Below are 18,700 nucleotides of genomic sequence, written 5' to 3'. Positions count from 1 at the left end.
GAGAAGAGGTTCCAGGAAAAGGGACCGGTAACGGTAACCCAGCAGCAGCAGCACACGTGATGGAACAGGAGCAGGCGCAGGAGGAGAAGGCCATGCTTTTTGAGACACAACAACCCAGGCCTTGCATGAGGACAAGAAGCGTGCGGATAGCAGGCTTTTTACCGCCATGCAGTCATAAATGTAATAAAGATAAGAGGTTCAATAAACAGGGACCGGGCGTCAACGCTAACCCAGCAGCAGCAGACGTGATGGAACAGGAGGAGGCGCAGGAGGAGAAGGCCACGCTTTCAGGTGCAACTCAGGCCTTGCATGAGGACAAAAAAATGTGTGCGCAAAGCAATGCAATGAGTAGTTTTCAGGACACAATGGGCTATTCGGAGGAGCTATTCCCACCCCCACAATCTTCTACCTGTGAAAGGTCAATGGAACAGCCACAAATGTTGTGCCCGGATTCACAACCTTTTTCTGTGGAAAATGCACCTCGCACTGAAATGCAAGGCGAGGCCGAGGATGAACATGACGTCAACAACTCAACATGACGCAAAATGGGGGCGGAACAGAAAGCTGCTTTCAATGTTTTGAAGGCCTTAATTGCCTCCGGTGGCCAGTTAGATGCATCATTCATCACACCCAAATCCCAGAGCAATGTGTGCAGGAATTTGAATCTCAGGAGGTGTACCGAGATCATCTGGACAAGTGACCAAGTGACAAAGTGACTAGTGACAAAGTGACAAAATGACAAAGTGACAAGTGACAAAATGACAAAGTGACAAGTGACAAAGTGACAAGTGACAAAGTGACAAGTGACAAAATGACAAAGTGACAAGTGACAAAGTGACCAGTGACAAAGTGACAACTGAGAGGTTGTTCTGGGGAGCTCCACTGCACGCAGTCGCATATGAGAAGAGGTCTCGTCGGGACTGCTGATCCTCCTCAGCTTGCTCAAAGCCTTGAGGGTTCCTGAAGATCCTCTGCTTGGAGTTCGCCGGGGTTCAGCTTGGTGTCGGGGTCGGCGGCGTCCTCCTCACTCCAACGTGGCAGATCTTCTGTTGAAGGAAAAAAAAAAAATTGTTAAAAGTCCAGTACCGCTTCTCAAGGACTCACCAAGAGATGCAGGAGCGCTTCAATCCAGCGCACCATCGCTCGCTGGGTGATGTCCCTGCCTACGCGCCGGAATTCTACGCTGCACATGCTAGCACGCTTTTGCGCAGTGCCGAGGCGCATTCCAGCAGCTAGTAGCTACCAAGCTTCTGTGGATCTGATTGGGCCACCATGTTGGATCTCTGCCAAGTCCTCCAAAATTTTGAGCAATCCACGTTGCGTGACTGAGCAGTGACAACTCTACAGTCAGCATTACAATACCACTGCTGTGTTTACTGAAGAAATCAATGTTGAAGATGGAAACCGCTGGCATGATGCAAGTGGGGGATTCTGAAGATGAAAACGATCAGCGTGATGATACCAACATCAGGCAACCTGCCTCAGGAAACGCTGGTCCCAGCTATGACAAAGAACAGGACGAGGAACAGCTGGAGTTGGAGCAGGAATTGGATGCCCCCACTGCCGAGGGACAGAGCGGTGCACGTTGGACTTCCACAATTTAGCGGGAAAGGACAGCAGAAGAGTAAGAAAGTGATGCTGGTGACGAATATGGTGCATCACAACAATCACAACTCTTACAAGAACATGAAGATAGAGGAGTCTGGCAGGACTCTCTGGCACACATGGCTCAATTCATGCTAGACTGCATTGAAAGCGGCCCGCGCATTATTCACTATTCATTATTATTCATTATTCTGGAATCTAGACAACACCAATTACTGGGTTTATACCCAGTTTATACAAACACAATGTTAAAAAACTGATTGAAGAAAGTGTCAGACAGGTCAAAAATGGAACAATTCCAGCAGGCCCTTGAGGATGGAGACTTTAGAGAGGAGATTGACATCCTCCTCCTTCTCTAGCCAGTTGTACGCCGACAGACTGACTTCAGCAAACCCAGGAGGACCAGGAGGGCAGCAAAGAACACAAGCTGCTGCTAGTGCCCAAAAGGGAATGGTATTGGCAGTGTCCTTGGAGTGGGAACATTTTCTGACACCCATGCAGCAGCCCACAGAACAGCAATCGGGCAGTTCCATGTCCTCCAACACCAATCGCCTAGAGAAGATGGTCAAGGTCCAGGACTACATGTCAGATGGCGTAGCTGTGTTGAACAATCCATCTGCAGACAGACGGTGAGTGTGACAGGCAGCACAGAAGGACCATGGCAACTCACTCATAGTACCACAGTTTGATAGTGCTGCCCAAAAAATTATATGGATCCGTGGACCCGGGCACTGCAGGCAGTAGTGGGAAGTGGGAACGCAGATTTTAGTACCTAAACACACAGGGGTGTCTCACCCACCAGGCAAGTATAGGCGGTTGCCTGGGGCGCCATGAGGTGGTGAGGCGCCATGAGGGGATGAGGCGCATTCCCCCGCCGCTGCTACTGTGACCATGTTTTTTTTTTTTAATATTATATTACCTCCCGACTCAGTCCCCGGTGCTCGGCATGCTACCATGTGCTCAGCAGTGCCTCCACCTCCACTTCTCCCCAGCCAATAAAGCAATCAATACTGCTCTTCTCTGCCAGGCTCCTTCTTTAAAGCCGTGCCCCTTCTTCTCAGTAGCCACACAGGTAAAGTGTTTACCTCGTGTGGCCCAGCCTTTAACTCCGCCCCACGCCAGTCAAACCAGGAGCCAGCGGCCAGCCAGCTTATGCCCCCGACAGTCTGACCCCCCACCTGTGTCACTGGCTGCACACAGACACTGGAGCGAGACAGCCAGGGGACAGATGCAGTCACAGAGAGAAGAATGTGATGTGTCCGTGTTGGAGCCCTGCCCCCGCACAAGACAGCAACACAGCCCGGGAGAAGGGAAGTTTCTGCTCCAGAGTAGTGATGGGAATTTCGGCTCTTTTCAGAGAATCGACTCTTCTGAATCGGCTCCCATTAAAGAGCCGGCTCTTACGGCTCTGAATCGACTCTTCATTAAATATCACTAAACACCACTCAGAATCGGAGTAAAAGCCCCGCCCCCGTTTCCATGACAATACCAGACTGCTTCTCTGACTGGGGCAATCCCTCCTGCAACTGCTCTGCTCCACCCCATACACTCCTACAAGCTGCAAGAGGAAGACTACATCTCCCAACATGCCTCAGCGCCCTTTATTGCAGAGCAAAGCAGAGCTCTGTGGGGCGGCAGAGGCATCGGCTCTTTCAAATCTGAGAACCGGCTCTTGTCGTTCGCAGCAAAGAGCCGGCTCGTTCGCGAACGAACCATCACTACTCCAGAGATGAAAAGCTGCATACACAGGCAGAAGAGAAGGTATGCAGGCAGGCTGCTAAGAACACTTCCTGTCCTGTGTGCAGACTCCCAGTACTGTTATAGGGCTAGAATGTGCCCTGCTCTTTTGATACTAGAGTTTTCTTTGAAAGCTGGTTAGGCTGTAGGCTGGTAAAGCTGTAAACCTGTGCTTTAGTGCTGTGCTGTCTCTCCCTCTCCCCTCTCTGTTCCTCTGCCCCCTCTTCCATCTTATGCTGTCTCTACCCCTCTCTGTTCCTCTGCACTCTCTTCCATCTTATGCTGTCTCTCCCTCTCCCCTCTGTTTCTCTGCACCCTCTTCCATCTTATGCTGTCTATCCCTCCCCCTCTCTGTTCTTCTACCCCCCTCTTACATCTTATGCTGCCTCTCCCTCTCTACTCTTTCCCTCTGCCCGGATTACGTGTATTTTCTGGTGAAACGCTTCCACATTACGATTATTTTCTGACAACGCTGCCCCATTACGATTATTTTCTGGTGAAACACTGCTGCCCTATGATTAATTTCTGGTGACATGCTGCTGCAATAAGTGTATTTTCTGGTGAAACGCTGCCACCTTACGAATATTTTCCGGTGAACTGCTGCTGCAATAAGTGTATTTTCTGGTGAAACACTGCCACATTACGATTATTTTCTGGTGAATTACAATTCTGAATTACGATAATTACTATTATTTTCTGATGAAACACTGCCGCATTATGATTATTTTCTGGTGAAACAATGCTGCATTATGATTATTTTCCTGGAGGGGAGGGGCTTGGGGGGGCGCCACAGGTTTTCTCGCCTGGAGTGACAAAATGACTAGAGGCACCCCTGTAAACACACGATACAACATGTTTTTCGGGGTCGGACTCTGAGGCACATACAGATGGTCCCGATCATCATCCTCATCATACAACTCTTCTCCTGAGTCTGACCCACCCACCACCTCTGCCACCCCAACATCCCCAGACACAGACCCCTCATCGTCCTCAACATTAACTTGGGATGCTGGCCTGAGCCCGACCTCCTCCTCCACATCAGGCCCCATCATCTCCTCAATGGCAGCCCTCATTAATCGTTCTGGCGACGGACCGATGGACACAACATTCTCCTCCGGAGAGGGCTGCTGCTGACCACTGGCTGCTGTAGTGGATGTTATAGCTTGCGTGGGGCGTTGGCTGTTGCTGTTGTTGGGAGTGCTGCTCACAGCGGAGGTCTCTGAGGAACTCATGGTGAGCTCATATAGTGGTTGGCGGTGAGTGGAGTATTACTGATCCCAGCAATATACACACTGACTGGCAGAGTACGCAATGCTATATAGTCTGGCTGAGCGGTGTACACAGAGTGGCAGTACACACAATGCTATATAGTCTGGCTGAGCCGTGTACACAGAGTGGCAGTACACACAATGCTATATAGTCTGGCTGAGCGGTGTACACAGAGTGGCAGTACACACAATGCTATATAGTCTGGCTGAGCCGTGTACACAGAGTGGCAGTAAACACAATGCTATATATAGCGTGGCTGAGCGAGGTGCACAGTGGCAGTACACACAATGCTATATAGCCAGGCTAAGCCGTGTACACAGAGTGTCAGAAAACACAATGCTATATATAGCGTGGCTGAGCGAGGTGCACAGTGGCAGTACACACAATGCTATATTAGTCAGGCTAAGCCGTGTACACAGAGTGTCAGAAAACACAATGCTATATATAGCGTGGCTGAGCGAGGTGCACAGTGGCAGTACACACAATGCTATATTAGTCAGGCTAAGCCGTGTACACAGAGTGTCAGAAAACACAATGCTATATATATAGCGTGGCTGAGCGAGGTGCACAGTGGCAGTACACACAATGCTATATAGCCAGGCTAAGCCGTGTACACAGAGTGTCAGAAAACACAATGCTATATATAGCGTGGCTGAGCGAGGTGCACAGTGGCAGTACACACAATGCTATATTAGTCAGGCTAAGCCGTGTACACAGAGTGTCAGAAAACACAATGCTATATATAGCGTGGCTGAGCGAGGTGCACAGTGGCAGTACACACAATGCTATATTAGTCAGGCTAAGCCGTGTACACAGAGTGTCAGAAAACACAATGCTATATATAGCGTGGCTGAGCGAGGTGCACAGTGGCAGTACACACAATGCTATATAGCCAGGCTAAGCCGTGTACACAGAGTGTCAGAAAACACAATGCTATATATATAGCGTGGCTGAGCGAGGTGCACAGTGGCAGTACACACAATGCTATATATAGCGTGGCTGAGCGAGGTGCACAGTGGCAGTACACACAATGCTATATATAGCGTGGCTGAGCGAGGTGCACAGTGGCAGTACACACAATGCTATATATAGCGTGGCTGAGCAAGGTGCACAGTGGCAGTACACACAATGCTATATTAGTCAGGCTAAGCCGTGTACACAGAGTGTCAGAAAACACAATGCTATATATATAGCGTGGCTGAGCGAGGTGCACAGTGGCAGTACACACAATGCTATATTAGTCAGGCTAAGCCGTGTACACAGAGTGTCAGAAAACACAATGCTATATATAGCGTGGCTGAGCGAGGTGCACAGTGGCAGTACACACAATGCTATATAGCCAGGCTAAGCCGTGTACACAGAGTGTCAGAAAACACAATGCTATATATATAGCGTGGCTGAGCGAGGTGCACAGTGGCAGTACACACAATGCTATATATAGCGTGGCTGAGCGAGGTGCACAGTGGCAGTACACACAATGCTATATATAGCGTGGCTGAGCGAGGTGCACAGTGGCAGTACACACAATGCTATATTAGTCAGGCTAGCCTAAGCCGTGTACACAGAGTGTCAGAAAACACAATGCTATATATATAGCGTGGCTGAGCGAGGTACACAGTGGCAGTAAACAATGCTATATATAGTGTGGCTGAGCGAGCGGTGTACTACTGTTCCCAGCAGCGACACACAATGACTGGGGGGGACCCTGGCTAGCGTGGCTGGAGAGCGAACTACCCTGCCTGCCTACCCAAAGCTAAACCCACAGACAAATGGCGGAGATATGACGTGGTTCGGGTATTTATTTACCCGAACCACGTGACCGTTCGGCCGATCAGAGCGCGTTCGGGCCCGAACCACGTGACCCGTTCGGCCAATCACAGCGAAAGCCGAACAGGGTGATGTTCTGCAGAACCCGAACAGTGGCGAACACTGTTCGCCCAACACTACTTCCAGCCCCCCAAAGCCTTACAGGTCTCTTGGTTTCCTCCCACTGAGCCACTTTTAGAACTGGTTGTCTAACCCATTAGGGTTAGACAACAATGGCCTTCATACTATGCTTAGCCCTAGTCTATCTGCTGACCTAACACTAACTCTAACTAATGGTGGCCATACATGGTACAATTTTTTCATCCAATCTTACCATTTCTATGTAATATAAGGGAACTGCCTAAATTATCCTTTCAGTATATTCACTTAATTTACCCTTATACTACATAGAAATGGTAAGATTGGATGAAAAAATTGTACCATGTATGGCCACAATTACTTTTACCTATCTCATTACTTCACCTGAAGACCCTGAAAACTAACTCCCCAACAGTCATCTCCCCCGATCTTTACTAAGCAAGAATATTTTGATACCCAACAAAATAGAGACTGGAAATATATGTTGGGTGTTGGCTCTATGTGGTACTGGGAGACTCAAACACCCAAACTCCAACTTACCCGGCATCAAAATGTTGTGGTTTAAATACAGGAGCAGCAACTCAAATTTGGTGAACCTTTTTTTTATTGTGCATCTGGTACCTTTAAATCTATTAGTTCAAGCATTTATTGGGATTGTGAGGGCATATTCACAGTGGTAAACTGCGGAGCTGCGTTATAAACTCTTATAATGCAGCTTACTGCACTGCAATGCTAATCCTATGAGACATTCACAGTGCGACGTTAGCATCACATTGTAACGTGTAATGTTATGGTAACACACTGCTGCAGTGCGTAACCTCTAAGCTCACAGGTTACCAGGTACAGGAAAGCATACGTTTCATTGCCTGTATGCTTTACTGTACCTACTGTATGCAGCGGTAATGCATCGTTAATGTGTGTTACCACCTTTTTTGTTTTGCGTTTTAATGCTGCATTGTAACTTTACTGTCGCATTACAACGCAATGTCACACTGTGAATAAGCCTTGAATTAGGGAGGTGATAGAGACAGAAAGTATTCCTAGCACTGGGTGTCATAATAGTGATCAGCTTGGGTAATTAAACCTAAGGGTTATTTATTGTCTAGTTTTACAAGGTTATTGAAGTGTTAGGCGTTGGTAGACATTCATTTCCCAATCAAACTGCAAATAGATTATGTAGCAAGCAATTCTCTTATAAATTCAGCTAATGATAAAAGACCTGAAGGCAGTTTGATCTCTGCCCCTGTCAATCGTGAAAACAAAACCCATCTGTAATTTTGAATCAGAACTATGAGAAATGTGTATGATTGCAATGCAGGAGGGTTTAGCAGTTCCCATTGTGTTCTTTATTGTAACCTGCTGCTAGCTCTCTCTGTCTGATCACAAACCTCTCCATATAGATGCAGCAAACATACAGTTCTCAGTAACTCCTGCAGCCTCCATGTAATAGCTTGTGGTTACTACTTTACTGATTCTGATGACATAGAAGCTACTATAGTACACCCAGTAGCTTTATTGACCTTATTTATCTTGTAAAAAATATGCAATTGCCTGTTGGTTACTTTAACTGCCGTTAGCCTTTACCTTTTACTATCTCACATCATCCCATGAAATTGTATGTCTTGCTTCCAGTGACATTATCAATATCATACATTACTGATGGTGATTGGTATACTTGTAACTAAGCCCTTTACAATCAGCTATATCTGTGTAGACAGGGATGGGGTAGGGACAAGACAAAAGGGGAAGAGTGCACTCAATTTCAAAACAATATAGACGACAAGCCTCTCCGTGGAATATTCTCATCTCTATAAGTTGCTGACTCGCCCGTATGGGTTGGTCAGTGTTAGTGCTTTTGTTCCTTTGTAGGCCAGGGACATAGGCTCTGGATACAGTGTTGCCGATCACCTGCTGTCTCCTTTTGATCGCAGGATAACTCCGCCTTGGTACTTCCAAGTGTGGTCTCCAAGCTGGCTGGTACTTGTAGTCCTCCACACTTGGAAGTACAAAGGCGGAGTTATCCTGCGATCAAAAGGAGACAGCAGGCGATCGGCAACACTGTATCCAGAGCACCTCCCTTTTCTCAATAACTTATTTAATGTCCTAACTAGATGCGATGTGCCTGGATATATGTATTTTGTTCTTGTTACTGACCCCTGTGGCTAGGGTCTAATTCGGTGCACTCCCCCCTTCCCCTGTATGTGTTTGTCAGCATGCACACAGCTTATGCTGGTGTATGCGCATGGTGCACATGGACACATAACGTTAGCTCCCTTGTGCGATTGGTAAGATGCTCTATCTGTCCCAGGAGAGGACGTCAGGATGTGTGCTCCTAATCCCTAGATAGGTTTGATGCAATGAATGTGTTTGCATGTCTGCACTATGCATGTTACAGGGCCAGAGTTAGGACACCTAGGTTTACCTGGGTACTTCTGTGCAGTGTAGGTGACTAAGCATAAGAATGCATTCTTCTGTGAACTAAGACCGCGGCTTTTAACTTAGCTGTAGGGACAACAGTGGTGCCTGGATGAGTACATCTGTGAATGCATTTGTTTGAATATTTGCATGCGATAGTGCAAAGGGTTAATAGATTTTTTCTGTTTTCTAGCCACACCCCCTTCAGCACCTCCCTTTCCTTAATAACTTATTTAATGCCCTAACTAGATGTGATGTGCCTGGATATATGTTTTGTTTTTTTTTTTCGTTTTTTTTTTTCAGGACTTTGTCCCTTTTTCTATGTAAATATATATATTTCTCTACTAAAAAATGTGTTTGATTGACTCTAAACTTTATTCCCATCCTTTAAATTGATATTTTACTACGTTTAAAATGTTAATATGAAGAAAAATGAACCAAGATAAAAAGGACCAGTGTGGTTTGAATTATAAAACACATTTTTTTTCTTTTGAAATCTTTATGGGGCGGGATCAGGGGTGTGGCATGGGCGTGGCTTAAGTGTCCCTCTTTCTCATCTCAAAAAGTTGGGAGATATGCTGCACTAAGAAACTTTGCAAAGTACACATCAGCATTTCGTATATAAGCACTTCCAGCATACTAGCAGTTTCCTTATTCCACGTCTTGCCTGGGATAGTGGGATTGCTCCTGACCCAAACTGTCAATGGACCTTAGTAAGATAGTGCTAGTCAACACTTAATGCTTAGCCAACCTACTGTACATAATGAGCTAAAACTGCAGATTCAGGCATATAACTAAAGGTGTTAATTACTGCTGTTTTAAAATGCAAACAGCTGTCAGCAAATTGCAATACATGACATAAATCTGTAAAATTAAAAGCTGTGCTGGTGTCAAAGACCTTCGGATCAGGATCAGCGTCTGGCTTATAAGAGCATCATTGATTTCAATAAAAAACTGTATTTGAACAAGTAAATACTTTATAACAATACTAGTTGACTTAAGCCTGTTTAAAAATGGGCTCTAGGTCTCTTCATGCCGCCGCCACTACCGCTAGTCTGTGCGCCCCCCCTGCCTGCCGCAAGCGCTCCCCCGTCCGCCGGGTGCGCACTTGTCCGCCCGACTCCCTGGCCCATCCTACTGTCCCAACGGCTGTCTGTACTGCACATATACGCAGAACAAAAACCCCACAGACACACAGCCAGGGACAGGAAGGATGACGCAGGGACAGTCAGGTTTTATTATAGAGGATTACCAGAATTAAAGTGAATATGAAGTGAAAATAAAATGATTAATTAAACATTGCATATAAATAAATGTATATGCAAGAACATTTCCTGGAGTTTATTATCTTATATGGGCTCTAGGTCTTTTTTTCCTGCCGCCGCCAGTCACTGCGCATGCGCGTGCACCCGCCATGTGTGCCTGCTGCACGCCCGCCACCCCGCCGCGTGCGCATATGTGCAGTAACAAAATAACATGGACTCAGGGACAGCTGCTGGACGCAGCGACAGTAGGGGATTATTAATTATAGAGGATTTGTTTTAGGGGGCTGAAAATCTATGCTTTAAAACTAATCTCATCTGCCTCCACTGTTGCACATTATATTTATTCAGCAGCAACCATTCAGAGCAAGGATGACTATGACCCAGTAACTAAAATCCATGAAGCCCCCCATCTAAACTTTCATGCCCCCCCCCCCCCCAATTTTTACACCCTTTCCCTTGCTTCCCTTTGGTGCCCTTCACGGCCTTGGGGCTGGTATCAGAGGAAGGGAAAGTGAGTGTTTGGGGCCCCCCACTGCTCTGGGCCCCTTGCGATTGCAGGAGCTGCTCCCCTCTAGTTACGCCCCTGCTATGACCTCTCATCAGTTACCAGGTTGTGCTGTGCTGACTGCTGAGACTTCATAGTTACATAGTTATTTTTGCTGAAAAAAGACATACGTCCATCGAGTTCAACCAGTATAAAGTACAACACCAGCCCGTCCCCCACATACCCCTGTTGATCCAGAGGAAGGCGAAAAAACCCTTACAAGGCATGGTCCAATTAGCCCCAAAAGGGAAAAAAATTCCTTCCGACTCCAGATGGCAATCAAATAACTTCATCTGAGTACAAAGAACCTGGTCTGCAGCATTGGTTTACTAATTCTTACAGTGGCCATATTCTACTCGATTTGCAGCATCGATATCCGGCTGATTCAATCACAATGATCTAATGTGGCAGAGATCAGTCTTCTCGATCAATCGTTTTGATCGATTTTTGATTGCAACGATTGATCCAGCATGCTGGAAAGAGATTGCTCAAATGGGCACAGTGGTGGTGAGAGCGTTTGATATCCAGTCGATCATCTTACCCCACGTGCAGTCTCCCTCCATGTAATGTGTTCCCCCCAAACTTGTGATGAGTGTGAAAGTAGCTTACCTATCCGTGTGTCTCCTTAAAGGTACAATAAAATGATCCGATTTTACAGTAATTCGCTAAAAACGTTCGTATCTCTCTAAAATATCGAAAGCTTTTTTTTTTCATTCGACTGAAAAATCCGATCGGATTTGCTGTTTTTTTTCGATTTAAATTGATCCGGAATGCCAGATATTTTTCTTTCTCAATTTCTACTAAAGATTGTATGGTGTGTGTTGGATTGTTAATTTATTAATATACACACCCTAGCAATTTTCTCTAAGTTTCCAATCATTTTTATCATAATTGAGGAAAAAATTGAACATAGGTGTGTGGTACATTGGTCATATTTTTGAAATGTAACACTCAGTCAGAAAAATTGATTGCAATTCTTTAATTGAACAGATATTTAAAAAATTGTATGGTGTGTGGCCACCTTTAGTGTCTTCTCTCTATCGCTGGGGGTACCTGACCTGTACCCTGTGACCAATGCAGAGAAGACACTACAGGAGGCATGCAGGGGATAGGTGAGCTGCTTTCACACTTCAAGCCGGGAGGGGGGGAGGGAAGCACACTACCTGGGAGGGGCACAGCAGGCAGAGGTGATGAGGCTAGGATGATTTCCAATAAATTTCATGCTGAAATCTATTGGAAAGCTGTCTGCAGTGTGTGGGCAGATCCCTCTCTGACCAGGTTCGATCACAGATGGTTCTATCAGATGGTCAATCTTGTAGCCTTGACTGAGGAGGAATGGAGTGGCTGAGGCTGAGCAGTTTGTCACAGACTCACAGCCAGCCAGTGTGTTCTTGTTTTGATCCGCAGCATGTCATGTAAGAACATTTAATGCAGCAGAGTATTGTCAGGTGCTGTGCAATCATTCCAAATGGGGAAGGGGTCGGGCGCATTCCTCATAAGTTTGCCTCGGTCTAGAACCGGCCCTGTCCCCACATTAATTTTACATTTAAGACAGATGTCAGTCCTGTCAGGATAGTAAACATGTAACTGCTGAGGGGTATGATAGGCCCAATAGATCAGCTTAAGATGTGCATATCTATCAGAGGCAGATATAAGAACCCCTCTCAAACTTTCTAATGTGTCTGTCCATTCCTCCTCAGACTGCACACACTAACAACAGAGGACCACTTATGAGCTTTAGCTAATCTAGGTGTAGACAGGGGCACCAGGCATGCATCTATCTCCGATACCGGCCTATCCACTTTCTGGCGGATCAGGATTTCAGGCGGCCCTCTATAATGTCTGTTTCCCAGGTCCAGCTGCCTGGGGAATGAGCATTAAAGGCATGACGCACCTGGAGGAACCTGAAAAACATGTGTCGGGGCAGCTGGAATCTAGTCCTGTATGGGAACCTTAACGATAACCCGAGGTGTCACACAGTTGAAAAAGTAAATACGTACCTAAGGAGGGGGAAGCCCCTAGATCCTCCAGAGGCTTCTTACGCTGTCCCATTCACTGCTTAGCATCGGGGCCGCACTTTTCTTCTTACATGAGCACTGCCACCCTGCACCCACCAAAACATGGCCACGGCTACGTAGTAGCCTGGAGCTGTTTGTGCATGAGCGGCTCCAGCATACTGCGCAGGCAAGTGCAGTATAGCCACGCTCATGCCTGGAGAGGAGTGCAGCCCCAATGTTCCTAACAATAAGCCCTTGTTGTAAACTTCAGGGGGTCCGGGCTTGGCAATGGAGGACTGGAAGATGGCGTGGGAAGTTTCTATAGGTTCCAGAGGCTTCCCACTTTTAAGCTAAGTATTTACTTTTTATATTTTTTTGATGCCTCAGATACACTTTAACCACTTTACCCCCAGCGGTACGAATTTCTCCGCCCCTTTTTTCCCCCCTAAAAAACCAGGGACGGAGAAATCCGTACCTTCCGCGCTACCGCCGCTGTCCGCGCTCCCGCCGCTCATGCGCGCGCACCCGCCGCTCGTGCACGCCGCCGCCCGCTCGCCCGGAGATCAATAACCGGGAAAATCCATTCCCGTTTGTTGATCTAGCCCCCGCAATGATCTGCTGCTTCTTTCAGAAACAGCGAGATCATTGTGAGTCTCCCAGCCTCCTACTGCTTCCTGTAAGCGTCCTTCCGGACGCTTACAGGTCGCATGTAAACAAACACTCTGTGGCCATCTTGTGGCCAAATAGTAAACTACACCCTAAAAGCATTTTACATATTCAAACATTACATTTACACAATAAATTAACTCATTACCTCCCACACTCCCCAATTTTTTTTTTTTTTTTGTAATTAAAAAAAAAAAAAACATACAATAAAAAAAAACATAAATAGTTAGCTTAGGGACTGAACTTTTTAAATATTTATGTCAAGAGGGTATAACACTGTTACTTTATAAACTGTGGGCTTGTAATTAGGGATGGATGCAAAACTGAAAAAAATGCACCTTTATTTCCAAATAAAATATTGTCGCCAAACATTGTGATAGGGACATAATTTAAATGGTTTTATAACCGGGACAAATGGGTTAATACATTTCATGGGTTTTAACTACAGTAGCATGCTTTATTTAAAAACTATAATGGCCGAAAACTGAAAAATAATAATTTTTTCCCACATTTTTTCCTATTTCCCCATTAAAACACATTTAGAATAAAATAATTCTTGGCATAATGTCCTACCTAAAGAAAGCCTAATTGGTGGCGAAAAAAACAAGATATAGTTCATTTCATTGGGATAAGTAATAATAAAGTTATAGACGAATGAATGGAAGGAGCGCTGAAAGGTGAAAATTGCTCTGGTGGTCAGGGGGTAAAACCCCTCAGTGGTGAAGTGGTTAAGAGTGGGGTAAGGAACACAGGCTTTCCAACAGAACTGGCACTATGTCAGGATTGGCATGCATCACGCTTCACTGCACCTCAAGTGCACTTTAAAATCTAATCTAACTATGTATCGATCTATCTATCGATCTGACAGTAAATTTACCAGAAAATCTTATTGTGTGTACCAAGCAACATGCCTGGTATACACAATGAGATTTTCTGGCAGGTTTATTTCCAACATGTCCAATCTGATATGCAATCGATTTTTGATCGACTTTCCATAGAAGTGAACGGAAAATCGATCGGAAATCAGATCAGACATGTTGGAAATAATCGATCTGGCAGTAACTTTGCCAGAAAATCTCACTGTGTGTACCAGACATGTCTATCTATCTGTCTATCTCTGGCCATACACTGCAGACTTTATGTTATATCAGATGACAATCAATATCTTTCTGATTTGTACTGTTTAACATTAGATAAAAATTCAGCACAAACCTTACCTAATTTTGCTGTTGCACCATTGCTGCTAGCTATGTACTGCCCAGTGAACTACAAAGCTATTAGTGATGAGCACAAATTTTGCATCAAAATATGAAATTACGATGCAAAATTGTAATGCGAAATTTCAGAAAAGATCATCATTTGTTTTGGCTGTAATTGTAATCATTCACAATTTTGCATAATTTTTGCATAATCTTGTGCCAAATTTAGCGGTGAATAGCACAGCCATATATCCTATTGTGACAAAAACTGCTACATATGTTAAGGAGCAAAAATAATTTTTCAAAAAGACCTTGTAGTTTTTGAGGAAATAGATTTTAAAAATGCAAAGGAAAATTGTTTTTTAAACTGTAATTTTTCTGAATTTTAAAACCCTTTTTTCTTCTTCCTTTGCATTTTTCAAATTGATTTTCACAAAAATTACAAGGTCTTTTTGAAATCTTTTTTTTTTTTTAATTATTATTATTTTGCTTTGCTATTCACTGCTACAGTCGGCACAAAATTACAAGACAATACGAAAATGGTTATTAGCTGAATACGATCATCACTGAAAGCTACGGGAACCTTGATCGCGTACTGCTATCGGCACCTGGTACTCTCTAAGCACCTTCAGCAAGTTAAGGAATGGGCATGTTGTATTCATAAAAGAGTCAGCCAAACATAATTTAAAGCGAGTCTAAATTCACTTTTCTAACTTGTAGCCAAAAGCAAAACCATAAGCCCTGCTAAACCGCCGCTATCCTGCGGCAAAACAAGGGGTTTATACCCCCCAAATCCCCCCTGCAAAATCCACAACTTTCTTGGTCGTGGATTTTGCTGCCCTGGCAGGCAGAGCTTTTAGCTGTAACTTCTATCTCCATGCACGTCAATCGCCGCGCGGATCTCCGCCTCTCCCCTGCTCCTCTCTGTGAAAGAAGATTGAGAGGGGCGGGGAGAGGCAGCGATCAGCGGGGATTGACGCGCTGAGAGGCAGAGGTACAGCCATAAGCTCTGCCTCATCAGGAAGTGCTCCCTGGAGTTAGGAGAGGGGATTTGGGGGTATAAACCCCTCGTTTTGTCGCGGGATAGTGGCGGTTTAGCAGGGCTTATAGTTCTGCTTCTGGCTACAAGTTAAAAAAGTGAACTTAGACTCGCTTCAGAGTCTCTTTAACATGTCTTTATTTTTTTGCATATAGATTTTCCCTAGATATGATAAATATGATGAATCTAAGATCTGAACTATTAAAAGTGTCTTAACTTGTATGGCTAGAGGGGGAAGAATATAAGTAAAATAGACACCTTTAAAAGTGACCATATATTCTCCTTTTGTTTTATAGGAATAGTATCCCTGGTTTCACTGGCTGTATTGTCTTATGAGCGCTACTGCACCATGCTCAGGAGCACAGAAACCGATGTGACAAACTATAAGAAAGCTTGGATGGGAATCCTAGTTACTTGGCTATACTCCCTATTGTGGACCATACCTCCTCTTTTTGGGTGGAGCAGCTATGGCCCGGAAGGAACCGGTACCACATGCTCAGTAAACTGGCACTCCCGGGATGCCATCAACACGTCGTACATTGTGTGTTTGTTCCTGTTCTGCCTAGCACTGCCTTTCCTCATCATTGTATACTGCTATGGAAGACTGCTGTCAGCAATCAAACAGGTAAGAGCCACATGCTTCCCACCACCAGAGTGCAGTCAGCTGTAGAAGAAAACAGAGGCATGCATCATCCAAGAGGCATTTATGGGTTGAAAGGCACGTACCGTATAGCCATACATAGGCACATGAACAACATACTAACTGAATGGTAATGTTTAGAGGCTCACACTACCACTCTTTCTTGTGGCTTAAGTGGAAAATGTAATTTGCATACAATACTACAGATTTCCCAGCAAGCTCTTGGTGAACCAGAACGCTTAAGGAAGCCATACATCAGGGGCCTTGGCGGCTGATCGACTTTCCAATTCGATTATCATAATCGAATGAAAATCGGTGCCGCTAAGTGCATGCCCGATCGACAATGTAACCAGTTTCGGGGCAAAATTGGTCACATTAGTCGATAGGACATGCTGCAAGATGTAGGGCGGTAATGGCGTGTAATATCAGGACGAGTGATGAATGCGACGAGACCCCCAATGCTTTCCCCCCTAATGTGTAATGTGAACCCCTGGTGCCCAGCGCTCTATACATTACCTGTGTGTGACCGCTACTTGTCCTCCGCTTGTTCCGGGCTCACTCCTTGCTCCATACATGCGCCTTGATAGATTTCCCACTGAAATCAGGGATTAACCGTGAGTGCTGGAAAATCTCGGTCGCAAGGGCTCCATCAGGTGCACGGCAGTAACTGCGTTTAATATTGCCATGAGTGGTGGATACCTGTCCGTTTTCCCCCCAAGTGTATGGTCCACACCAACCCCCCCCCCCCCCCCCCATGCCAGAGTGCAGTGGCGAAAGTTCACCTGTCTGCGGCCACCAAACCTGGCCTCCTACAATGGCAACATTACTAAATGCGCCTGGTGTCACATGGTACAGGGGCTCACTGTGACGTCAGACACAAAAGCAGGCCGGGAATCATGGTGGCTGACAGGTGAGCCTTCAACACCGCATGCAGGGGGACACATATACACTTCCATTTCCCCTCTTTTACCACCAGGTGGCGCTGCATCGCTGATCCTATCATCTGAGCCCTGATCAGAACTCAAAAGAAGGTGCTGGGATTGCAGTGCCTGGGGTGGAGATGGAGAAGAAGCCGGACAGATAAAAATAACAGCTCCCTCTGCCCCTCTGCATAGCCTGCCAGGCTGGGGCAGGCACACATCCCCAGTGGCAGAACAAAATTGGCCCTGCAGGCTGCTAAAAGTTTAAACAGACATGTCTCCCTGGGATGTGCCTAGGGTTGTGAGCAGAAATTTGGTATACAGCATTTTGCCTACTGAGCTAAGCACACACAAGCAAGCAAAGAGCAGTTGAACTGCTGTAGATGCATTTCACGGTTGCAAGGATTAATAAATTTGATTCATTTGGCAAGTCCAGAAAATCATAGCTGCCCATGAAGTCCTCAGTATCCAGCCCCAGCGGGGATCGCCTGATGCCGGATACATGTGTTTGCCGGTTGCTTGAGCAACCGGCCAAAAAAGCACAAACCTCCTTTTCTCTAAAAACGCACCAAGCCTCCAGCGACGTCTTGAAGCCTTCCTCTTGCTCCTATCAGGCTCCTAGTGGTTTACTGACTTCCCTCGTACACGGAAGCCAACGTGTCACCTGACCTGCATTGGGTCACATGACACGCCGAGAGCTGTGCACGGATGCCGGAAGCAGCTAGGAGCCCGCTGGGAACAAAAGGAAGGCTGCTAGAGGTCACTGGTGGCTGTGTAAGTATTTAAAAGGCTGCAAACACTCCCAAAACAACGTTCCCGTCATCCCTCGGGCAAGCCGGTTAGTTAGGACTTTTGCTGTAGTTTACAAAATGTGTTACTGATGTATGTTGTAGCACTATTTGAAGAGGCGTGGCTTCTTTCTTGCTCTGGCAAATATTTGTGGCTTCTGCACATTTTATGCTCTGGATTTTTATTTTATACTGCACAACCTCAAGCCCATTTACCATAACATTTTAGTGATAGAAACACAATAACTGCCATTCCTGACCTTTTTTTGTTTTAAGCTTGAACAGAAAAGAGAAGTTCTAACAACTGGGGAAGCTAAGCAGCGACTGAAAGTCTAACATGGATCATTAAACAAAAATGTTAGACAGGAAGAAAATAAAAAATACCCCACATCGCAAAGCATAAATATTAAAGGTGGAACGGGGGTTAGGAGGTAGCCTGCAGACAGGTGAAACTTTAATAATAATAGTTGGATGCCTGACAAAGGTACACAAAAATATGTATAAAAGGTCATTTAAAAAAATAAGCTTTTCTTAAATACTGTTATAAAGGAATAGATCAACAAGGATAAAAGCAAAAAACAATGACAAGCAAAAAGCAATGGAAGATATCCACTGTTTTGCAGAAAGTAGCCCTGCAGATAAGGGGTACAGTAATTAGTAATGCATTTTTTGGTCCTTTGTTGCCCCATTACACACTCCTAGGAGTTTTGG

At 45.5% G+C, this 18,700-nt stretch overlaps 1 protein-coding gene across 1 annotated transcript in view; it reads left to right on the top strand.

The window, feature by feature from the left end:
- Positions 1-18,700, top strand: part of LOC137570523 (vertebrate ancient opsin-like) — a 298,413-nt gene that overhangs the window by 9,142 nt on the left and 270,571 nt on the right. The window contains exon 2 of the mRNA XM_068279214.1: positions 15,938-16,266. Within this exon, the coding sequence (XP_068135315.1) occupies positions 15,938-16,266 (329 nt within the window). The remainder of the gene's footprint in view (positions 1-15,937; positions 16,267-18,700) is intronic.

The sequence above is a fragment of the Hyperolius riggenbachi genome, chromosome 4 (genome assembly GCF_040937935.1).
Source record: "Hyperolius riggenbachi isolate aHypRig1 chromosome 4, aHypRig1.pri, whole genome shotgun sequence".
Lineage (NCBI taxonomy): Eukaryota > Metazoa > Chordata > Amphibia > Anura > Hyperoliidae > Hyperolius > Hyperolius riggenbachi.
The sequence above is the reverse complement of the archived record's forward strand: the minus strand, read 5'-3'. Positions and strand labels throughout refer to the sequence as shown.